Source organism: Trichechus manatus, unplaced genomic scaffold (assembly GCF_000243295.1).
Source record: "Trichechus manatus latirostris isolate Lorelei unplaced genomic scaffold, TriManLat1.0 scaffold00011, whole genome shotgun sequence".
NCBI lineage: Eukaryota > Metazoa > Chordata > Mammalia > Sirenia > Trichechidae > Trichechus > Trichechus manatus.
Window position 1 is genome coordinate 2,600,011 of NW_004443947.1, and position 25,543 is coordinate 2,625,553.

The following is a 25,543-nucleotide window of genomic DNA, read 5'->3' on the forward strand; positions in this document are numbered from 1 at the left end:
TCATGAACATTGACGCAAAAATCCTCAACAAAATTCTAGCCAATAGTATTTAGCAACATATCAAGTTGGAGGTTTGAGTCTACCCAGTGGTTCCTTGGAAGAAAGGCCTGGTGATATACTTCTGAAAAATTAGTCATTGAAAACCTTATGGAGCACAGTTCCTCTGATACATGGAGTTGCCATGAGTTACAGTCAACTCAGTGGCAACTGGTTTGGCTGATGTTTTAGAAGCCATTTTCTTTCCCCTATTCTCTCACCCGTCTTACTTCTTTCCCAGCGAGCAGGGTGCCAGACATAAGTATAGTGCCTAGTCAACAAGCTCTCCACACGTAATAAGATACTGGAAGTCCAAAATAATCTATTTATTCAAAAGATATAGGCATCTGTAGAGAATTAAAATTCCCTAACAGCTAAGCTGCAACCAGAGGTCTGCTGTAGTCTCTAGGAGTGTAGATTCTTTGATCTTAAGAGACAGCCATGGGAAGTCAGTCTCTTTCTCTCACTGAACTTTACTATCAGCCTTAGGATAAACACAGAACTGTGGACAGCAGAATAGAGACAGAAGGAAACTGGATCCTTCATGTCACTGCTGAGCTGCTAGATCAAGCAACCATGATGTCTACCCAGCTGCTGAACTTCCAGTAATGTGAGCTGACATATATCCTTACTATTTAAGTCAAGTCTGAGTTGGGTTTTCTGTTACTGGTGAAATGATCCTAACTAATAAAACCCAACTGTCCCCTAGTCATACCCTATTGCTTCCCTAACAAACCACTTAACTCTAAGTATGGTCTGTGAGTTCTGTGTGGCCATTGTAATGGATTATTGAACCCAGAAGAGAAGTACAGAGTGCCGTGGGAGGGATAGCTGGCGTCAGAATTGGTAAAAAGGCTGGAAAGTAGAGGTATGTCTAACCTCCACCTCACAGGGATCAGCCTTGGGCTGATTTAGAGTCGCATCATCGTCCCTGAAGTTAGACAGGTTCTGATGACGCTACTACTACCACCCTTTTACAGTAGGTAACCTGGCTACTGGACTTTCTGTCCTCAAGAAGGGAGAGGTTGACTGTTCCATTTACAGACTTTCAACAAATCCATTTACTGCCCATATCTCACTCTACCCTCTACTATATATTGTTTCTGAGTCCAAAGCCTATCTGGTGTGTTCTAAAGGGCAGAGTTCCTCCCCTCTTGGCTGCAGGCCATTTTCCCTGTATTCTAGCCTGTGGTTTTCTCTGCCCAGCTTCATCAGTCACCACTCTTACCTTTATTTAGGCCTTCTAAATTTTTGTTCAAATCTATTGTCCTCCTCATTTTCATTGCTATGGATTTATAACATTCTCCCATTAAAAGGGAGAGGGGATAAGTGAATGTATTCGATCTTGAATTGGAATACAGCACATGGTACTTGAACAGGATTTTTTTTGTGGGAACAGGAATATAAGGAGGGAATAATGGTGAAGAATTTACTACCAGATTTGCTGTCACTTTTGTTTCTAGTTAAAATTCCTCTGTAAAAGAGACACCCTCATGGTTGTTATGTTACCTCTTCCTCCATGATATAGGTGAGAAGCTTCCAGTCCCACTCCACTGTCTTAGCATTGGCTGGATGCAGCCTGAAAGTCAAGTGACATCAATTAGAATTTGGGAGAGTTAGGCGGAAGAAGGGATGGAGTCCGGAAGATGATGAAAGGAAGAATCCATCTTCTATCCTCAGGGCTCTTGCCCACCACTCTCTTGTACCATACCACCTCAATCTGGGTATAGGGGGACTTCATTGCTTTTTGCTCCCCAATATACACTCCCATTTTTGGAGGCATTAATACCCCAATTTTCCTTCAAGAAACCAACTCTTTACCACTTTCAGCCCATATGCAGCTGGCTTTACCTACCAGGACCCTGGAATGAAGTATGTGACCTGTCAAGCCCATCATGCTATTCTACCCCTCAGTTTACAGAGACTGGCTGAAAGATGGATACATGTATCATGTTAGGCCAATCAATGCCTACAAGACTCAATTTCAGGACTCTTGTGTAACTATCAGGGAAGTGGACTCTCTCTTTCCCACTAGGAGGGTCATAAAAGCCTGAAGCTGGGGGGCTACAATTTGGAACCTCAAACTAGAGCCAAAGCAGAGCTGAAAAATGGGTCCTGGTGATCAGTCTTGAATACTGAGTCAAGTCATGTCATACCCCTAGGAGACATTTACTAGCCTGTTACTAGCCATTTCTAGTAACAGGAGCCATTAAATTCTTGTTTACCAGTGGTTAAAGCTAGTCTAGATTGAGTTTCCTGTCACTTGTGACCAAATTACACTAATATACTAAATCAGCCTCCCTAAGGGGTAGCTGAATAAAGCTTAGGCACATGAAAGCAGTGCCCAAGTCCAGGTTCCCTGGAAGATTTGCCAACAGCTGGCTGGGAAGGTTCATACTGTTGAATTTTCATAAGGAGCACGTAGGCCTCCTTTAGAACATCCACGGTCTCCGAGTCACTCAGCAGGATTTTCTGGATGATGTGAGCCACGATTTCTCTGGGTGGGTAATGCTGAGGTGACACAAAGTCCATCAAAAACTGCATAGTCCCCAGGGGAAAATTTTCTTCAATTGTATTTGTCACCATTCTTAGTCTTCGATGTGGGATGGGTTCTACTTTTCGACCCTTGTTCTGCAGAGATAAAAAGAAATGAATCAGGATGGGTTTCCACAGCACATCAAAATGAGGGGTTCTGAAACAGGTTGAAGACAGCAAAGTTCTTCATGTATTTGAAGTATTTTTTCATAATAATTAAAAAAAAAAAAAGCTACAGGAAAGCCTTATCTAAAAAACTTTTAATGATATGGGAAAATGCTTATATTAAGTTAAAAAAGTCATAATTCAAAATTCTATATACAACATGATTTCATCTGTGTGAAAGTACCGGATAGAAAGGAAAGTACAAAAGAGTCAACAGCTAGTGTAAGTTGATTTTGGGGTAAAGGTGACAAGAGATTCAGAGTAAGTTGTGACGTTATGTCAGACCTCAAAATAGACGAAGAGGGAAATTTTAAGTTTTGTTGTTAGAAGGAGAATACCATTTTGTTGTTTTTGAGACAAAAGGAAACATTAAATTGCTTTTCAAAAAACATATATAAAGACTGGGAGGGAATATGTAAAAAGTGGTTTTCCATTATCTGGTAGCATTATGAGTGATGGCTTCCTCTTTATGCTCTGTTGTGTTTTTCAACTTTTTTCACAACAGGCATTTACTACTTTTTAAAACACATTCAATTTTTAATGATATGGAAATACAATAATAATGATGATGATAGTTTTTTGAACACTTAACTTATCCTCATTTAATTCTTACAACAACCCTAAGAAATACATGCTATTATTATTCACATTTTATAGACAAGGAAACTGCGATTTAGAGAGATTAAGCGTTTGTCATGCAGCAAATGGCAGAGGCTGGTTCAACTATAGATGCTGTAACTCCAGAGTCCCCCTCTTAATCCTTACTCTTTACAAAGAAAAACAAAACACACACACACACACGCGTATATATGTGTATATATATAAAATCTCAATTATTACAAATTTAAAATGCATAGGTATAAAAATACAACTAAGAAGGAAATACACCAAATTAACAATAATAAATGCTGAGTGATAGCACTGTGGCTGAGATTTCTTATATTTTAAAAATGTTTTATAATAAGCAAGTATTATTTTTAAACTCGGAAAATAAACATTAAAATAGCCGACCAAAGATCAGACAGCTGATGTAGAACAGTGTAAAACAGTGATGTCTGGACTTGCCCTTACAGAAAATCTTCTGGAGGAGAGAAGACCAGTTAGCTCTCCTCATGTCTCAAATCACCCCAGGGTCCTTCTGAACTCTCATGAGAGGCCATGGCTGTATGTGGCATGTAATGAGAATTAAGAGCAAGAGAAGAACAAATACTTCGCTTTGGTAACAGGTTTTACATTTGATGCACTTTATAACCTTAAAAAAAAAAAAAAAAAAAAACCAAACCCGCTGTCGCTGAATCGATTCTGACTCATAGTGACCCTATAAGACAGAGTAGAACTGTCCCGTAAGGTTCCCAAGGAGCGCCTGGTGGATTTGAACCGCTGATCCTTTGGTTATCTTAATATTCATTTCTTGCCTACGAATGAGGACATCTAAAACAGATAAGTGTTTTAAAAATTGTTTTGACGGCCATATCCTTAAAGGGAATTAATACTTACAGAGTACTTCTATAAGCCCTGAAAGATGGCTATGTGCTTTGGGTATTCATCTTGAAGTCAAACAACTCTATGATATGGGCAGTATGGTCCTATTTTAGAGCTAAATAAAAAGAGACTCAGAGGAGTTAAGGTGAATGGCTGGTAAGTGGCAGTGTGGAGAATGGCTGAAGAAGCTCCAGGGGAAAATGGACCTAGTGAAGAAGTTATTCATTCAAGGCCCAAAATAAATCACAGGAGGGACAGAAAAGATTTATCGATGTATTCTAGGTGGCTGAGGTTCTTTAAGAAGGTAAGAAACAAAGATGAAGAAGAAAAATCCACTATGTCTAGCCTAATTGTCAACTAAAAATCTGAGCTATATGTATACAGAGAAGGGGGACGTGATCTCCCATATGCATCTACAGGTGGCTTTGCGTAGTCATACAGGCCTACAGAGACCTCCACGGTCTTGACTAGGGAAACTGATAAACTCTCTCTAGTCCCCCAAGTGCTCTTGATAATGGACAGATGTATCACCAACTTGAGGTGAACCCCCTGGGAAAAAAATAATGAGCTAATGGTTGAGTGGAGTTACTCAGAAGAAGACAAGAGAAAAATAAAAACAAAACAAGAGAAGAAAAATCACTCTCCAAAGCCAATTCAGTGTGAACACCTGACACCTGCTAAGCTGGATCACTGATTGCTTCAAAAAGAAGGAGAATGCACACTTTGACTTTTTGACCTACTTCAAGCCAGTCTTCTTAATGTTAGGGATAGGGTTGTGGATAATGAAAACATAGCTTCATATTGTGGGACTTAGCTACACATTTTTCCCTTACACATCTGGTTGAGTCCTCATAGATCGAGAACCAATGGGAAGCAGCATCCTCACTAAAATCTTAAAATTGAATTTCCTCCCTGAAGGGCAGGGAGTAATACTTTTGGAGGCACTGAAGTGTCAAGAGCATTATTATCTCTGTGATATGGAAGCTGTGATAAGGGCATCAGGAAGAGAAAGGCCTAGAGGTTGAAAACAAGCAACTGATGAAGTCCTATGATGAGCCAGACATTCTAACAGGCACTTTACATGTCATCTCATTTAATGGCCTTGTGAGGTATATTTTTATCTCCATTTTATAAATAGGAAAGCTGAGGCTTAGAAAGGTAAAGTGATTTGTACAATGCTAGTATTTAAGTGTGGGGCTGAAATTTGAACCCCAATCTGACTCTACACTGCATGGTCTCCATGGTGGGTGAAAGATAACAATGTCAAGTCTATACTGGGCCTGTCCTCTCATGCATGGACTCCAGTCACACTAGCTTTATCCTAGGCCTATATAAAAGACCCCCAATCCTTAGGAGAAGATATGTTGGCTCACCTCTCTTGTGTCTTTATCTGGTATTAGTGTCTGGAAGAAGAGGTGATGCACTGGAGGGCGTAAGAAGTACTTCAGTCTATGCAGGCATGGTCTGTTGTGCAGCGTGCCTTGTGGTGTTCGTGCTTGTACCTGGGCAGACCCAGGCTTGGCAGGCTCTGACACTGATATCTCTTTTCTGGATGGGGTTTCCAGGACAGAGAGCCAAGGAACTTGCTCTAAGGGAAACTCTGGAGAGCAGCTCCGAGAGGATGGAACTGAGATATCCATAGGAGTGTCATGGTTCTGTACATCATTCTGGGGTGAATCAGGCTTGTCTTGTGGTAAGTCAGGCGAGTCTCTAAGTGGGCGTAGCACACCTCCAGAGGTACGCAGCACATCTTCTGGTAAGTGTGGTACGCCTCTTGGTGAACATGGCATATTTCCTGCTGACAGTGGCACATCTTTAGGTGACAGCGGTACATCTCCAGGTGAATGTGGCATGTCTTCCGGTGACAGTGGTATGTCTCCAGGGGAATGTGGAATGTCTTCAGGTGACAGTGGCATATCTCCAGGTGAATGTGGCATGTCTGCTTGTGACCGTGGCACATCTCGCAGTGACTGTGGCATGTCTCGCAATTGTGCCACATTTTGTGAATATGATATGTTTTGAGGTGGGCCTGGTACATCTTGAGGTAGGCCCAGAGAGTCTTGAGGTGAGCAGAGTGAGTCTTGAGGTGGGTTTGGTGAGAGCTGAGGAGGCCACGATGAGTCTTGAGGTGGGCTTGGTGAGTGCTGAGGAGGCCAGAATGAGTCTTGAGGCGGGCTCGGTGAGAGCTGAGGAGGGCATGATGAGTCTTGAGGTGGGCTTGGCATATCCAGCTGAGGGCATGGCCCATTCTGAGGGCAGGGCACATCTTGAGGAGGGCATGGCACTTCTTGAGGTGGGTGAGGCAAGGCTTGTGGTTGGCTCTGCATGGTTTGTAGAGGGCACGACAAGGCTCGTGGTGGGCATGAGGAGGCTCGTGGAGGACATGGTGAGGCTCGTGGGCATGGCGAGGCTTGCAGTGGGCATGGCAAGGCTTGTGGTGGGCAAGGCACATCTTGCTGTGGGCACGGCAAGGGTGCCCTTTGATTGCGGCTGCTACCATTATTGCTTGTTGGGGAGAGGGAGTGAACATCTGAAGTTAGTTGTAGGCTTGCCAAGAAGCCAAGGTCACCTTTGAATGCTGTTGAGCTACAATTGGGCTCTGCTGGATAAACAGAGTCCTGACTGATGGATGTAGGGGGTTGGGGGTCTTCAAATGTGGTCTCTTCCAACAGGTCCAAATCCACAGGATCGTTGTTAACAATTCTCCGCATGACAGGCCGAGAGTTTTGGTCCACCTGCCCTTCGATCACCTCTTTGCTGGAGAGGTTGGCACATGTCTGAAGACTGGTTGGCTCCTTCTGGGAAGGAGCAACAGGTTCTAGAGTCAAGTCAAGAGTGGCAATTGGCCTATTTTCTTCCTCACTTCTTGTCAGGTCGATCACACAGAGTCCAATATGATCCTTTGCCCTTGGTCTGGTTTCTCTAGTTAAGTCGATAAAGTCCTGTTGAAAGATTGTGAGAAGATAAGAGGTCAAGAAGGGATTCTCAGTTTTATAAGAAGCCTTAAGTCTTGAGCATTAGTTTACTTTTTCACTCCACTGACAATTTACACATCTTGTATAACATAAACACTGCTTTTTTTGGTTAACATTTAGATACCGTCACAGCTATCAACCTCTATACCTTCTTAAATTATCCAAATGTCATACACACATAACTGGGGGCATAGTGGGAATTTTTTTCTGATCTAAGAGGGACAGGGGAGAAGTAGGGGAGATTTCAATCTTAAGTTACAAAGTAATAAGCGACCTTTGTTTGAAAAAGCAAATTTTTCACAAAGATCCTATAAGGTACGCATTATCATTTCCATTATACAGATGAGGAAACTGAAGCTCAGATCAACTGGACAGCAACTAACAACAACAAGGTTATCTACCTAAGGATTATACAGTAAAACTTGCAAAAGTTAGAACCTGTGTAAGGCAGAAACCTGTTAGAGAAGGAAAACTCAAATATTTTCCATTAAAAGGAGAGATAGAAAAGTGATAAGACTGCACCCTGTCAAAGGCAGAAAACCTGCGAGAACCAGAAAAACAAGGCAGTCCCATCGAGTTCTGACTCTCACAGGTTTCACCGTACAAGCATACATAGTATTCTATTGTATGGATGTACCACATTCACGCTGATAGGTGTTTGGGGTGTTTCCAGCTTGGGACTTTTAGGACTGAATCTGCTATAAGCATCACGTACAAGTCTTTGTGTAAACATATTTTCTTTTCTCTTGGGTAAGTATCTAGGAGTGAAAATGCTGTGTCACTGAGGAGGCATATATTTAATTTTGTAGAAAACTACCAAAAAGTTTCCAGAGTAGTTAAGTTATTTCAGATTCCTATCAGCATTATACAATAGTTTTAGTTGGCTCCTCATTCTCTCCAACGAATATTGTCAATCTTTTTTATTTTAACCATTTCAATGGGTAGGAAGTATCATTTCATTGTGGTTTTCATTTATATTTCCCTGATGACTAATAATTTTGAGCATTCTTTCTTGTGCTTATTGGCCATTCATTTATCTTCTTTTGTGAAGTACCTTTTCAAATTTTTGCACATTTTAAAATTGGGTTGTCTGTCTTCTTGCTATATGCTGAATAAAAGTTCTGCAGTTATACATATTGGTAATATTTTCTTGATTCTGTAGCTTGATTTTTTGTTTTCTTAATGGTGTCTTTTGAAAAGCAGGAGTGTTACATTTTAAGTCCAAATTATCAAAAAAATTTTTTTTATGGTTCATGCTTTTTATGTCCTAAGAAATCTTTGCCTTCTCCAAGGTTGCAAAGATTTTCTCCTATGTTTTCTTCTGTAACTTTTATAATTTTAACTTTTATACTCAAGTCTTTAATTTTTGTATATAATGTGAGGTAAAGGTCAATGTTCTTTTTTTTTCCCATACAGATATCCAGTTTTTACAGCACCATGTGTTGAAAATGAAATGAACTGCCTAGGAACCTTTGCTGAAAATTAACTGACCTTAACTGGTGGGTCCATTTCTGAACTCTCTATTCTGCTCTATTGACTGCTCGTTGGGGAGAGAGAGTGAACATCTAAAGTTAGCTGTAGGCTGTTTGATGATATTTCTATCATATCATTAACATCACATGGTCTTGATTACCATAGCTTGAACTAGTAAGCCCTCCAACTTTGTTTTTCTTTTCTAAAATTGTTTTGTCTATTCTAGACTGTTTGCTTTTTCATAACATTTAGAATTGGCTTGTCAATTTCTATCAAAAATCCTGCTGAAATTTTGATTGAGATTGTATTAAATATATATATGTATATAAATTTAGAAAGAAGGGACATCTCAAAAATAATATTCAGCCTTCCAATTTATGAACAGAATTTATCTACCGATTTATTTAGATCTCTTTCAACTATGTTTCGTAAGTTTTAGAGTATCAACAACATTGAAAATAGAAATGCATTTTTAATTTCATTTTCTAATTCTTCATTGCTAGTATAGAGAAATACTATTGATCTAATATATACTAATCCTGTATCCTGAGACCATGAAGAAAGGCTTGGCAATTTACCTCCAAAAAAAAAAAAAAAAAATCAGGCAGTGAAAACCCTAGGGATCATAACAGTCCAGTCCCATTGTGCGTGGGGTTGCCATGAGTCAGTGGCCGACTCCGTGGCAGCCAACAACAAAATCCTGAGACCTAACTTCACTTACTAGTTTGAGTAACTTTTTTGTAGATTTTTTTAGAGAGTTCTATACAAACAATCACATTACAAATAAAGTTTTACTTCTTCCTTTCCAATCTGTATGCTTTTTATTTCTTTTTCTTGTCTTCCTGCCATATCGAAGACATCCAGTATAATTATGAATAGAAGTGGTGAGAGCAGACATTCTTGCCTTGTTTCTAAACTTAGAGGAAAGAATTTCAGTCTTTCATCATTAAGTATAATGTTAGCTGTGGGTTTTTCATAGATTACCTTTATTGAGTTAAGGAAGTTCCTTTATTTTCCTACTTTGCTAAGAGTTTTAATTGGGAATAGGTGTTACATTTTGTTGAATGCTTTCCCTACACCTATTGTGATGATCCTATGATTTCTTCTTCACTCTATTAATATCAGAGATGAGAAGTTAAATGTTAAACTAATCTTGCAATCCTGTGAAAAACTCCACTTGGTTATGATGTATTATCCATTTTATATATTGTTGGGTTTAATTTATCAATATTTTGCTAAAAATTTTTACAGGCTTATGAGGGAATATTAGTTTATGCTTTTCTACTCTTATAATATTTCTTTTTCTGGTTTTGCTATCAGAATAAAACTAGCTTCATAAAGTGATTTGGGAACTATTCTCTCTCCCTCTATTTAGCTTGTATAGTACTGGTAAATTATCTTCCTTGTATGTTTTATAGAATTCATCAGTTAAGCTATTTGAGCCTGAAATTTGTTTTGTAGGAAAGTTGTAAATTTTCAGTTCAATTTCTTTAGTAGCTATAAGGCTATTAAAATTTTCTATTTCTTGTGTCAGCTCTGTAACTTAAGTTTTTCAAGAAATTTGTCCATTTCATCTAAGTTGTTAAATTGGCATAAAACTGTTCAAAATAGTCCCTTATTATTCTTTCAATTCTATACTTTACATAGGATTATTTGTTATCAATTCCTTTTTTTATTCCAATATTCAAATTGTAACTTGTGTCCTCTGTATTTTTTATCCTTGATCAGTCTAGCTAGAACTTCATAAATTTTGTTAGTATTTCCAAACCAGTTTTTCATCTGTTTTCTATTTCATTTATTTCTATTGTTATTTTTATGATTTCCTTTGGATTTAATTTGTGCTTCTTTTTCTTGCTTCTGAGCGTAGAAGCTGAGATAATTGATTTTAGACATTTTTCTTTTCTTTTTTTTAATTGAACTTTAGATGAAGGTTTACAGACAAACTAGCTTCTCATTAAAGTTAGTACACATACCGTTTTATGACATTGGTTAACAACCCCACAACATGTCCACACTCTCCCTTCTTGACCTTGGGTTCCCTATTACCAGCTTTCCTGTCCCGTCCTGCCTTCTAGTCTTTGCCCCTGGGCTGGTGTGCTCCTTTAGTCTCATTTTGTTTTATAGGCCTGTCTAATCTTTGGATGAAGGGTGAATCTCAGGAGTGACTTCATTACTGAGCTAAAAGGGTGTCGAGGGGCCATACTCTCAGGGTTTCTCCAGTCTCTGTCAGGCCAGTAAGTCTGGTCTCTTTTTGGGAGTTAGAATTTTGTTCTGTGTTTTTCTCCAGCTCTGTCCAGGACTCTCTATTGTGATCCCTGTCAGAGCTAGACTTTTTTCTTTTCTAATATAAGCATTTAAAACTATAAATTTCCCTGTAAGTACTGCTTTGGTTTCATCTCACAAAATTTAACATGTAGTGATTTTATTACTATGTAGTTTAAAATATTTTCTAATTTCCTGTGTGATTTCTTCTTTGATCCACGGTTTGTGAGTTTTGTGTTGCTGAAACTTGGAGCTTTTATACTTATTCTATTGTTGATGTCTGATTTCTTTTCATTATGGTCAAAAAACATACTCTGAAAGATTTCAGTCTTATAAAATATTTTGAAACTTGTTTTTATGGCCTAACATATGGCACAGCTTGGTGAATATTTACTATGCACTTGAAAAAAAAAGTGTATTCTGTGGTTGTTGGACATAGTTCTATAAATGTCAATTTAAAAAAAAAAAACCCATTGCTGTCGAGTTGATTCTGACTCATAGTGACCCTACAGGACAGAGCAGAACTGCCCTATAGGGTTTCCAAGGAGCAACTGCTGGATTCAAACTGCTGACCCTCTGGTTAGCAGTCAAGCTCTTAACCACTGAACCACCAGGGCTCCTAAATGTCAATTAGGTCAGGGTAATTGTTAGTGTCTTTCAGATCTTTGATGTTCTTACTTTTGGGAGGAATTTATTTGTGCTATCAATGACTGCCCCCACGTGTGTGTCAGTTTGTCGTACTGCAGGGGCTTGCGTGTTGCTGTGATGGTGGAAGCTATGCCACCAGTATTCAAATACCAGCAGGGTCACCTACAGTAGACATGTTTCAGCTGAACTTTCAGACTAAGACAGACTAGGAAGAAGGACCCGGCGGTCTACCTCTGAAAAGAATTAGCCAGTGAAAACCTTATGAATAGCAGCAAAACATCGTCTGATATAGTGCCGAAAGATGAGCCCCTCAGGTTGGAAGGCACTCAAAAGACGACTGGAGAAGAGTTGCCTCCTCAGAGTACAGTCGACTTTAATGACGTGGATGGAGTCAAGGACTGGGCAGTGTTTCGTTCTGTTGTACATATGGTGGCTATGAGTCGGAATTGACTTGACGGCACCTAACAACATTAATGACTGAGAGGTATATTAAAGTCTCTAACGATGACTGTGACTGTGACGATTTCTATCAGTTTTTGCTTCATGTATTTGGAAACCCTGTTTAATTACATTATTAATTGTTATATCCTCCTAATATACTGACCCATTTGTCATTATGAGGAATCCTTCTTAGACTCCAGCAATTCTCCTTGTATTGAAGTCTTTTTTTTTTCTTGAATTAATGTAGCCAATCCATTTTTAAAAAATTTTGGTAAAATACATAACATAAAATTTACCATTTTCACCATTTTAAGCGTACAATTCAGTGGCATTAAGTATATTCACAATGTTGTATAAACATCATCACTTTATTTCCGTAACTTTTTCATGAGAAATTCTGCACCCACCAAGCAGTAACTCCCCATTCTCTCCTCCCTCCAGTCCCTGGTAGCCTCTATTCTATAAATTTGTCTATTTCTAGATACCACATATAAGTAGAATCATATATTTGTTGTTTTGTGTCTGGTTTATTTCACTTAGCATAATGTTTTCAAGGCTCATGCGTATGCTAGTATTTATCAGCACTTCATCCCTTTTTATGGCTGATTAATAGTCCACTGTATATACCACATTTTGTTTATCCGTTCATTTGTTGCTGGACACTTGGGTTATTTCCACCCTTTATCTATCGGAAATTATGCAGCTATGAACACTGGGGTACAATATCTGTTAGAGTCCCTATTTCAATTCTTTTGTGTATATACCTAAGAGTGAAATTACTGGGCATATGGTAATTATATGTTAAACATTTTTAGGGATCACCAAGCTGTTTTCCGCAGCAGCTGCACCATTTTACATCCCACCAACAATGCATGAGGGTTCCAATTTTCTCCACATCCTCATCAGTATCTGTTATTTCCCCTCCTTTTTAAAATAATAACCATCCTAACTGGATGTGAAAACCCGTTGTAGTTGAGTCGATTCTGACTCATAGTGACCCTATAGGACAGAGCAGAACTGTCCCATAGGGTTTCCAAGGCTGTAATCTTTATGGAAGCAGACTGCCACATCTTTCTCCTGCTGAGTGGCTTGTGGATTCAAACTGCCAACCTTTCAGTCAGCAGCTAAGCACTTAACCGCTGCATCACCAGGGCTTCTTTGCTGGGTGTTAAGTAGTATCTAATTGTGGTTTTGATTTGCATTTCATAATGAATAATGATTTTGAGCATCTTTTCATGTGCTTATTGGCCATTTGTATATCTTTTTTGGAGAAATGTCTATTCAAGTCTTTTGTCCATTTTTAAATTGGGTTGTTTGTCTTTTGTTACTGAATTGTAAGAGTTCTTTATACATCTGGATATTAATCCCTTATAAGATATACAATTTGCCAATATTTTTTCTATTCTGTGGTTGTTTTTTCACTCTCTTGATAATGTCATTTGATGCACAAAAGTTTTAATTTTGATGAAGTCTAATTCATCTATTTTTTTTTTTTGTTATCTGTGCTTTTGGTGTCATATTGAAGAAACCATTTCCAAACCTAAGGCCATGATGACATTGGCTTATGTTTTCTTCTAAGAGTTTTGTGGTTTTGGCTCTTATATTTAAGTCTTTGATCCATTTTGAGCTAACTTTCATATGTGATGTAAGGTCCAACTTCATTCTTTGCATGTGGATATTCAATTTTCCTTGCACTATTTGTTGAAAAGACTGTCCTTTTCCCACTGAATGGTCTTGGCACCCGTGTTGAAAATCAACTGACTATAATTGTGAGGGTTTATTTCTGGGCTGTCTATTTTATTCCATTTGTCTGTATGTCTATCCCTATGACAATACCACACTGTTTTGATTACTGTAGCTTTGTAGTAAGTTTTGAAATTGGAAAGTGTGAGTCCTTCAATTTTGTTCCTTTTCAAGATTGTTTTGGCTATTTGAGTTCCACTGAAATTCCGTGCAAACAACTGTGTATGGCAGTGAATTGATAATATGTGGGGGAGGGGGCTAGAAAAACAAAGTGATTTTTTAAAATATTTTTTTAAAGTACAAGACAATGTTTTTAAAATTGTTTATTAAAAAAATTCTGTTGCGTCTATTCTTATAAAACACAATTTTAAAATACACACATTTTCAAAATGGAATTACATCTTCCCACTTAACCATTTATTTCTAGCATTCCCAGAGGATGTTCCTAGAATCTTGGTTTTCAACTTCATCCCAGGATTTTCAAGTTTGAGACTAGTGGGAGTAAACCAGTAACCACCTGGCATATGTTTAACTGCCCTTCCTCCTCTGCCTGAGCCTGGGCTAACTGTTGGAGGGCCATCCATCAGAGCCTACCTCAGTTTCCTCATCTATCAAACAGGGATAATAATAGTACCTACCTCATGGGGTTGCAACGAAGATTATAAGAGTTAATTCGTGCAAAGCATTTAACATGGGCCTGGCATAAATGTCAGCTATTTTTATTATGTGGTGCTCACCAAGATTAACATGCTCAGCCCTATATGGCAAACAGTCATTTGGAATTGAAACACTAGCTCCTTGATAAGAAAGGCACAGGATCCATACAAAGAAAGCCATAAGGTTTAAGGAAAGTTATACTATGCTTCTGTTTGGGAAGATAATATTGTAAAGATATCAATTCTCTTTTAACTAACTTATAAATCTACTGCAGTGATTCTCCAGGGGACATTTGGCAATGTCTAAAGGAAACAGCCCTGGTGACACAATGGTTGAAGTGCTCAGCTGCTAACCAAAATGTAGGCAGTTCGAACCCACCAGCCACTCCACAGCAGAAAGATGTGGCAGTCTGCTTCTGTAAAGATTACAGCCTTGGAAACCCTATGGGGCAGGTCTACCCTGGCCGACAGGGTCACTATGAGTCGCAATTGACTCGACGGCAGTGGGTCTGGGTTTGGTTTAAAGACATTTTTGGCTGTCACAAACAGGGGGAGGGCTGTTACTGGCAGAGATACTGCTAAACATCTTATAGTGCACAGGACAACTCTCGTAACAAAAAATTATCTGACCCAAAGAAACCCTGACCTAAAGCAATCCTTGACAAAATGATGCTAAAGGTAATTTGGAGGAAAAATAAGTGGGCACAAATAGCCAAGAAACTCTTTTGGGGGGGGCAGGGGGAATAAGCAGATGTAACTGTGTGACAAGATAACAAAATGTGTTTGACCAAACCACAAAAATAAAACAGTAAAGTTCTGGCACTGAGAAGAGACAATTCAATGAAACATAATAGAAAAAGACCCAAGCATATAAAATATTTTGGTGTAAAAAATGTGTTTCAAATCAGTGGAGAAAAGATAATTATTCAAGAAATGATCTATGGACAATTGATTAACACTATATTTTATCAATTGTAATAGCTAAAATGTTTCCCCCATACATCTGCAATTGGAATGTATTTTATAAGTACATTTTGTGTGGTTGTGTTTCTTTGTGTGCTTCCTGAAAAGCTGTTATTAAAGTGACAGCAAGTCTTAGACTTGGTACTTCCTTAGATATAAGGCTATATAGTATATGGAAAATGTAAGCATACTACATGCCACATAAAACATTTCAGATGAATTAAAGAGCTAAATGTTAAGAACGAGATAGTAAAAGAACCATAATAAAACATAGGATAATAATGTTAGGATGGGAAAAGATCTTTCTAAACAGAAAGACAAAGAATGAAATTGCAAAGAAAAAAGATGCATAAATACATACATAAAAATGTAAAACTACCTTAACACCACAAACCATAAATTACTAAATTTACTGTAATCTCAATTTTTGAAGTGGAAGTTATTAGGAAGTTGACAAAATGATTTTAAAGTTATTTGAAAGCATAAACATGCTGTTATGATTGAATTGTGTCCCCCAAAAATGTATGTCAACTTGGCTAGGCCATGATTCCCAGTATTGTGGTTGTCCACTATTTTGATATCTGATGTGATTATCCTATGTGTTGTAAATCCTAACCTCTATGATGTTAATGAGGCCAGATGAGAGGTAATTATGTTAATGAGGCAGGACTCAATCTATAGGATTAGGTTGTATTTTGAGTCAATCTCTTCTGAGATATAAAAGACAGAATTGAGTAGACAGGAAAGGGACTTCATGGACCTCATACCACCAAGAAAGAAGTGCCAGGAGCAGAGAGTGTCCTTTGGAATTGGGGTCCCTGTGCTGAGAAGCTCCTGGACTGGGGGAAGATTGATGACAAGGACCTTCCCTCAGAGCTGAGAGAGAAAGCATGCTCTGGGAGCTGGTGCCCTGAATTTGGAATTCCAGCCTCCTAGACTGTGAGAGAATAAATTTCTGTTTGTAAAAGGCATCCACTTGTGGTACTGCTGTTATAACAGCAGTAGATAACTAAGACACATGCAAAACTAGGCAGAAAAATTCTTAAAAAGTACAATGAAAAGTTTCCTCTGCTTGTAATTAAAACAGTATGTACCAATGCCAGAATAGAAAGTCTACAAGGAGACATAAGATATAAAAAAAAGTTTACTATTTGATAAAGGTAATATTTCAAATCACTGGATAAAAAGGATAGATTATTCAATAAATGATGTTGGGACACATACCTCACACCAAGCACAAAAACTGACTCAAAATGGATCAAAGACCTATATATAAAATCTAAAATGATAAAGATCATGGAAGAAAACATAGGGACAATGCTAGGAGCCCTAATACATAAACAGAATACAAAACATTACTAACAATGCACAAACACCAGAAGAGAAACTAGATAAGTGGGAACTCCTAAAAATCAAACACTTATGCTCATCAAAAGACTTTACCAAAAGAATAAAAAGACAACCTGCAGATTGGGAAAAAATTTTTGGCTATGACAAATCTGATCAGTGTCTAATCTCTAAAATCTACAAGATATTGCAAACCTCAACAACAAAAAGACAAACAACCCAATTTAAAAATGGGCAAAGGATATGAACAGGCATTTCACCAAAGAAGACATTCAGGCAGCTAAGATACATGAGGAAATGCTCATGATCATTAGCCATTAGAGAAATGCAAATCAAAACTTCAACGAGATAACATCCCACCCCAACAAGGGTAGCATTAATCCAAAAAACACAAAATAATTAATGTTGGAGAGGTTGCGGAGACACTGGAACACTTACACACTGCTGGTGGGAATGTAAAATGGTACAACCACTTTGGAAATCGATTTGGCGCTTCCTTAAAGAGCTACAGATAGAAGTACCATATGATCCAGCATTCTCAGTCCTTGGAATATATCCTAGAGAAATAAGAGCCATCACACAAATAGATACATGCACATCCATGTTCATTGCAGCACTGTTGACAATAGCAAAAAGATGGAAACAACCTAGGTGCCCATCAACAGTCAAATAGACAAATTATGGTACATTCACACAATGGAATACTATGCAATGATAAAGAACAATGAATCTGCAAAACATCTCATAATATGGATGAATCTGGAAGGCATTATGCTGAGTGAAATTAGTCACAATAGGACAAATATTGTATAAGACCACTATTATAAGAACTCAAGAGAAGGTTTAAACACAGAAGAAAACATTCTTTGATGGTTATAAGGGTGGGGAGGAAGAGAGAGGGATATTCACTAACTAGATAGTAGATAAGAATTATCTAAGATGAAGGGAAGGACAACACATAATACAGGGGAAGTCAGCACAACTGGACTAAACCAAAAGCTAAGAAGTTTCCTGAATACAACTAAACACTTTGAGGGACAGAGTAGCAAGGGTGGGGGTCTGGGGACCATGGTTACAGGGGACATCTAGGTCAACTGGCATAACGAAGTTTACTAAGAAAATGTTCTGCATATCCCACTTTGGTGAGTGGCGTCTGGGGTCTTAAAAGCTAGTGAGCAGCCATCTAAGATACATCAATTGATCCCAACCTACCTGGAGCAAAGGAGAATGAAGAACGCCAAAGACATGAGGAAAATATTCACCCAAGAGACAAAAAGGGCCACATAAACCAGAAACTCCATCAGCCTGAGACAAGAAGAACCAGATGGTGCCTGGCTATCACCAATGACCACCTGACAGGGAAAACAACAGAGAGTCCCTGACGGAGCAGGAGAAAAGTAAGGTGCAGAAATCAAATTTCTAGTAAAAAGACTAGACTTAATGGTCTGACTGAGACTGGAGGGACCCTGGAACACATGGCCCCCGGACTCTCCATTAACCTAGAACTGAAATCATTCCCAAAGCAAACTCTTCAGAGAAAGATTAGACTGGACTATGGGACATAAAATGATACTTGTGAAGAGAGTGCTTCTTAGCTTAAGTGGATAAATGAGACTAAATGGGCAGCTCCTGTTCAGAGGCAAGATGAGAAGACAAAAAGGAACAGGAGCTGGCTGAATGGACACAGGAAATCCAGGGTGGAAAGGAGGAGTGTGCTGTCACATTAGAGGGAGAGCAGCTAGGGTCACACAGCAACGTGTGTATAAATTTTTGTATGAGAAACTGACTTGAACTGTAAACTTTCACTTAAAGCACAATTAAAAAAAAATGATGTTGGGACAAATGGCTATCTGAGGAGAAAAAAATTAGATTGCCACTTATTTTTTGAAACTAATTCCAGGTAGAGTAAAGAATTAAATGTAAAAAAATTTTCCAAAGATTTTTTCTTAATAAAATCCAAATTCCTTATTGTGACCTTGTTGTTAGCTGCCACGGAGTCGGCTCCTGATTCATGGCAATCCCATGCACAATGGGATCGGACTGTTGTGATCCATAGGGTTTTCATTAGCTGATATTTCAGTAGATCGCCAGGCCTTTCTTCCTAGCCCATCTATTTCTCATATCTTCCAACTCTGCCCTTCACTTATTACACTCCAGTCTCACTGGCCTTTTGGTTCCTCCAGTAAGTCACGCCCATTTCCACCTTTACTAAGCCTTTGCACTTGCTGTTCCCTTTGCTGCTACCTTATTCCCCTAGATCTTCTCATGACAAATTTGTTCTGTCATTTGAGTCTCAGATCAAATAGTAACTCTTCAGAGAGGCCTTCCTTAAAAACAAAATCTAATGTTCCCAACACCAGCCAAGTCACTCTATTATATTGTTCATTTATTTGTTAGTTTGTTTATTATCTATCTGTAAAAATGGCATGGTAGGGGCACCTGACCTCCTCTAACTTCACAAGGGAGAGGAGAGAGAATCAAGATCAACAGCCCAAGGCTTATTCCTTTGAGGTAGAGGTCAAACACACCTCCACCCTCCAACCTTTTTACCAATTCTGACACCAGCTGTCCCTCCCACATCACTCTCTACTTCTCTGCTGGGTTCAGTAATTTGTTGCAATGGCCAAACACACAGAACTCAGACAATACTCATGATTATGAGGTTTATTAGGGAAGTAAGAGGTTACAGTTCAGGATCAGGAACGACTCAGGATAGTTCTTTGGTCAGGACAGCTTCTCGGCCATGTCTGCAGGCAGGCCTCTCCCTTGGCCTCTTGGCCCTTTAGCCTCTTGGCTTTGTAGGCCTTTTGGGCTGGCCTGGCCTCTGCCCTGCTTGGGCAAGTGTTATAAAGCTCTTTATCTCCCACCAATAAGTGCCTGGGGGCATACCACTCTGCCAGTAAGCTTCAACCCCAAGGCACTTAGCTCTCTCACTCAGTGGGTCGGCAAGCTTAGCTCCGACAACAAGTACCCAGAGGCACCCTACTCTGCCAGGAAGCCTCCTGCCCAAAGGCCCTCAGCTCTCCCTCTCTGTGGGTTGGCACACTCACTGTAACCACCTTGCTCTGTGGGCCACAAAGCCCACTGCATCATCTCATACCAGTCTCCTAGTTCTGCTTCTACCATTTCTCTGCCACTGCTTCTCATCATCTTGCACCATCTTCTCTGTTACAGCTCTCTCTCTCTAACTCCTAGGTCTAGGAGGTTCTCAGCACAGAGACCCCAGGTCCAAAGGATGCACTCCACTCCAATCTCTTCTTCTTGGTGGTAATGCAGTCCCCCCCTCTGCTCTGGAATTGGCTCTCTTTTAAGCCTAGAGAATTGCAAAACTAACCAATACCCTTGTTAGGGTTCCATATACCTTATCTGTATGCTCCCACCCCACAAGGGTGTTATGCACCTTATCTGCATTATTAGCAAGCTGTCCAACCCCTTTGGTGGGCCACAAACACCTTATTTGCACAGCCCCTCCCAATCATTTGGTGAAAGTTAGAAGACCATGGTGGGAAAGGTCATATAAAAGTGACCATTGCACCGCACTCTCTCTCCCAGCTAGAATGTAGGTCCATTGTCTTCTTGTTCACATCTGGCTCTTCCAGGGTCAGAGCGTATGTTCAATAAGTATTTATTAAATAAATGAATTGCAATCAAAGAAAAAAAATTAAAACCATGATAGCTTATAGAATCTGTCTATCAAATTAGCAAAGATTAAAAAAGTGAAAATGTCTTCTTTTTCTTCCTAATACACTAAATTTATGTCATTGTTTAATGTTTGTCTCCCCCCACTAAAATGAAATCTCCATGAAGCCAGGGACTTAGTTTTGTTCACAGCTATATTCCTAGCACCTAGAACAATGCCTGGCATATAGCACCTAAAAACCAAACCCATTGCCGTTGAGTTGATTCCAACTCATAGTGACCCTACAGGACAGAGTAAAACTGCCCCATAAGTTTTCGAAATCTTTATGTAAATCTTTATGAAAGCAGAATGCCATATCTTTCTTTCGAGGAGTGGCTGGTGGGTTCGAACAGCTGACCTTTCAGTTAGCAGCCGAGAGCTTAACCACTGCGCCACCAGGGCTTTGCATATAGTAAGTATCCCATAAATATTTACATACATTTACCGAATAAATTGATAATACCTATGGGTGGCCAGGTAGTGGATCATAGGCTACTGATGAGAATATAATTAATGTACAATTTATGTAGGAAAAAGTGGCAATATGTTTCAAAAGCCTTTAAAGATAGGTATACCTTTTGACTCAGCGATCTCACTTCTAACAGGAATTTATCTTAAACAAGTGAACAAGGGTACAAAGATTATTGATGAGGGAGTTTCCCACCAGGTTGTTTATAATCGAGAAAATTTAGAAACAATGGCATAATATCTATTAACAGGAGATCATAAATAATTACACATCTGAACAATGAAATGCATTAAAATATTGATTAAGATATGTATTTAGTGGTATGGAAAGAGACTCAAAATATATTAAGAGAAAAAGGCAAGCTAAAAAAACCCCACATGTAAAACAAGACTTCATTTTTGCAAAAAGCATGTGTGGGTGGACACACAGGTATGTATGGCAGCACAAGCGCATTAACAGACAAAAGTTTAGATGGACATATCAAAATGTTAACACTGGTTATCTCTGGGTGGTGAGATTAAGGATAAGTTTTATGTTCCTCTTTATACATTTCTAGATTTTCTGTCATAAAAAAAAAAAAACCAAACCCGTTGCCAACTCATAGTGACCCTATAGGACAGAGTAGAACTGCCCCATGGGGTTTCCAAGGAGCAGCTGGTGGATTTGAACTGCCAACTTTTTGGTTAGCAGCCTGAGCTCTTAACCACTTTGCCACCAGCGCTCCTTTCTGTCATTAGGTCAATCGAAATTAACTATCTGAACATGTTCTACTTTTACAAGTGGGAAAAAAAGGATTAAATATTAACGACACACCTCATCAACTCAATGAAGACTGAAGCCCGGGTTAAGAATCAAAAGATCAGAAATGTCAGTTGCACTACTGAGGATGGTTTTCTGACTTCCTGAATTCAAGAAAATTGTATCTCCCGCTCTGCACTTCAAAGTCAACATTTACAAAATATAAAAAAATATAAAACTTGTTTCTTTTATATCATTGCCTGCCAAGCTTGAGAAGGCCAGGCCTGGCTGAGAAGCAGTAACAAAAAGAATAGCAAAAGCTATCACTTGTGCTGGACACCTCCCTTGCATTGCCTCATTAAAAACCTCATAATAATCCTGCCAGGTAAAGAGTAATGTTCCCAAGCTCAAAAACTGAAAGAGATGACAGAATTTGCCAAAGCTCACACAGCTGCTATGTGGAGGGACCTCAATTTGAACTCAGGTCTCTTGGACCTCAGTGCCTTCAGGAAAGCTAGACAAAAGTGCTTTAGGCTTTATAACCTTGACAAGTCTCTTAATGCCTCTGATCTTTTACATGGTTTTCCAACCATCCTTATATAATCTGCAAGAAAGATAAGAGGAGAACAAGCTTGGAGTTTTTAGAATGTTGGAGTAAATATTTGGAGAAGCAAGATTTAAATTGGGTACTGCTCTCTGGAATTTGCCCTGCATTTCTCTTCAACTCCAAAGACTCAAGGTCAAAATGCTTGGCTGGGATGGCCAAGGGGGAGGGAAGCAGTGAGAGGGTGCCCTCATGTATGTGTATGAAGGACCACAATTGACACAATAGACTGGGATAAGGATGGCATCTGTGCACTGAAGAAGGAAGATGGATCAGGATGAAGGAAGACAGACAATTCCTGGGAGGAAAGGAAGCAGGTAGGAAGAAGGACAAAGCTAAAGGGGGACTGAGAGAAGGGGCAATAGTAAAGAGGAGAAACTAGGAAGAAAGTAAGTGATGTATTTTTTCCTCTATACTCTTTTCCTTGATGATCTCAGTCACTGTTGAAGAACTGAAACATGTGAATTATGGTGTTAGCGAAGAATATTGAATATACCATGGACTGCCAGAAGAATGAACAAATCTGTCTTAGAAGAAATACAGCCAGAATGTTCCTTAGAACCGAGGATGGTGAAACTTCATCTCACTTACTTTGGACATGTCATCAGGAGGGGCCAATCTCTGGAGAAAGACGTCATGCTTGGTAGAGGGTCAGCGAAAAAGAGGGAGACCCTCAATGAGACAGACTGACACAGTGGCTTCAACAATGGGCTCAAACATAGCAATGATTGTGAGGATGGCGCAGGATGGGGCAGCAATTCTCTCTGTTATATATGAGGTCGCTAAAAGTGGGCACCGAGTGGACAGCACCGACAACAATAACAGTTTTTTCTTCTCACTATTTTCTCTCTCTACTCTTTTTCTTGATGATCTCAGTCACTATTAGGCCTTCAACACTCCTTTCTATACGGATGACTGCCAAATTCCTCCAGCCCTGACTTCTCTCCAGAGTTCCACTCCCACATGTTCAACTCCTCCAGGCTGGCTGCATCCATCCACTTCCATTTCCCATCAGCATTTAAAATCCGGTAGGTTCAAACTGAATTCAGCATCCCTTCCTTCCCAAGCCTGCTCCTAGTCTTGTACTCGCTCTTACTTAACAATCCACCTGAACTGCTCTCTCTCCCCCATCCCTTCAATCATTCTTTCATCCAACAAATATTTGTTGTGGATCTATTATGACCCACACACTCTGCCACAGCCCTGGGCACATCCACTCACTCACCAAGTCCGGTCACTTCTACCTTGAAAATCTCTTGTGTCTGTCCAAGTCAACTAAATTTTTTACTGAGATTTACTGAGAATCCCTCTTGCTTGATCCAAGGCAACACAACATGTTAACTGGTCTTGCATGCCATTCATTCTATAGCAATCATCCAGCACTAAGCACTGTACCTGGGACACAGATGGGGCTCACAGTGGAGCCCTAGGGACTACAAACCGCTGGAAAGGGGATTGGGGGAGCAGAAGCTAGATTTGTCTTGAAGGAATGTTTGCATAGGAAGCACACACAGGGTTTTACCTAAACTGTATGTTACAAATCTATACAAATAACATCAGTCTGATAATTCTTTTATTTTTATTTCTGGAGCATGGCTTTGGGAGGCTGGGGAGATTACTGGAGGTCTGATGTTGAGTCTTTAGATATAGTAAAAGCCTGCCCACCTACCACCCCTATTTGTTGAATATATCACATTCTACGACAGCGACGGACCATAGATGTTGTGTTTTCTATTGTAGCTCCAGCCCCTAGAACATCTGGCCCTAGTAGGGAGTTCAATAAATATCTGTGGAGTATTCTGGAAAGGCAGGGACCATAGATGTTTTATTCGCCACCTCAGGAAGAAGGTCAAAGTTGAAGAGGTCTGAGGGAAAAGGACATAGTGCACGCTGTTTCGCTTCCTATCCCCTCAGTGCTCGGTACTTGGTAAACGTTTGCTAAGACAAATAAATCACCCTCCTGCATAACTCCAAAATCGGGCCCCAAGCTCGGCAGCCAGGCCCTGGAGCGCAGCCACCATCTGGCCCAGGCCCGAGCTGCCCTCCTTCCCTCCCAGCCTGGGTTTCTGTTACCTCCCCGCACACATCTGTACCAACCACACGCCAAACAATGACACGCTCCGCTTCCCAGCCTCGAGGTCTGGGGCCGGGCTGTTGCCCCGCCAGGCCCCCAAAGCCCCCGACCCGCCCGCCCAGGCTCAGGGGGCTTCCGCGGCCGGGCCTGAGACCGCCGCTCGCTGCGGGCCCTGGCACCCCGCCGCCCCAGGCGCGCAGGACGTCCTCCATGTGCTCGGCCGCAGCTCGCCAGACCCAGCCCGCTGAGGGTTGAGCGCTGAGCCCGGGGGGCCTGGCCGCCTGGCCCGGCCCCACCGCGCTCGGAGGGGCCGGAAAGGCCGGGAAGGCGGCAAGGCGGGAAGCAGCTGCAGCCGTGAGGCGCCAGGGGGCGGCGGGCTGAGCCGCGGGATGGCGAAGATGCGCGGCCAAGGGGAGTCGGCGCTCCGGCCGCGGGGGCTGGGCGAGCGGCGGCTCGCTCACTCACCACGGTCCGGCGGGGCAGCGCGCCGGGGGTCCGGGATAGGGCCCGGCGGATCCTCCGCGCCCGGCCCGAGCGGGGTCCGCTGGGGCTCTCAGAGCCGCTGTCGTCCGAGATCACGATGAACTCCTCCATGGCTGCGGGCCCTGGCCGAGCCAGCGTGCGGACAGCCGGCGACCAAGGCGACGGCAGCAGCGGTGGGGACTTCGGTTCCTGCTGCTGAAGCTGTGGCGGCGTAGGCGACAACCGGGGACATTACCCCGCCAGCCTCGCCCCGAGCCCCGCCCCTGCCGGCCCTCCCCTCCCACCCCGAGCCCCGCCCACGGGCGGCGGGCCACGGACAGCCGGGTCAGGGCCGCCGTCACCGTGCTAGGCGGCAGCACACCGCCTCCCTTCCCAGGAGGGAAAAAAAAAAAAGAAAATCAACTTGTAGCCGGCTTGAGCCGGTGTTGGAAGGCGGGCGTGCGAGGCGCGAGGCTGCGAGGGCTTCCCCAGCAGTTTCCAACTGACTAAAGTGTGAACTGAGGTGTGATCTAGCCTCGCCCTGGCCGAGATGTGAGCAGGCCTCTGACTGAGAGGGGAGAGGGGTACTGGAATGTGGGTGACCAGGACTCCCTCAACATCTGAGGGTGGGTAATTCTGACAGACATAGTAGAGGAGCCCCCAACATCTGAGGGTGGGTGACCCAGCCCCTGACTGATTGTGAAGAGAGGTCCCAATTGTTTGTGCGCATGTGCAAGTGTATCTGTAAGATAAATTTCTGTAAGTGGAATTACTGGGTTAAAGGCAGAGGC

The 25,543-nt window shown here is 41.0% G+C and overlaps 1 protein-coding gene across 1 annotated transcript in view; it reads right to left on the minus strand.

The window, feature by feature from the left end:
• The window catches only part of SIMC1 (SUMO interacting motifs containing 1), a 63,898-nt gene extending 39,014 nt beyond the window's left edge, over positions 1-24,884 (minus strand). The window contains exons 1-6 of the mRNA XM_023726488.1: positions 24,756-24,884; positions 6,473-7,160; positions 6,023-6,286; positions 5,592-5,917; positions 2,435-2,667; positions 1,546-1,615 (exon numbers count right to left, since the gene is read on the minus strand). Of these exons, the coding sequence (XP_023582256.1) occupies positions 1,546-1,615; positions 2,435-2,667; positions 5,592-5,917; positions 6,023-6,286; positions 6,473-7,160; positions 24,756-24,884 (1,710 nt within the window). The remainder of the gene's footprint in view (positions 1-1,545; positions 1,616-2,434; positions 2,668-5,591; positions 5,918-6,022; positions 6,287-6,472; positions 7,161-24,755) is intronic.
• Between the last annotated feature and the right edge of the window lie 659 nt (positions 24,885-25,543).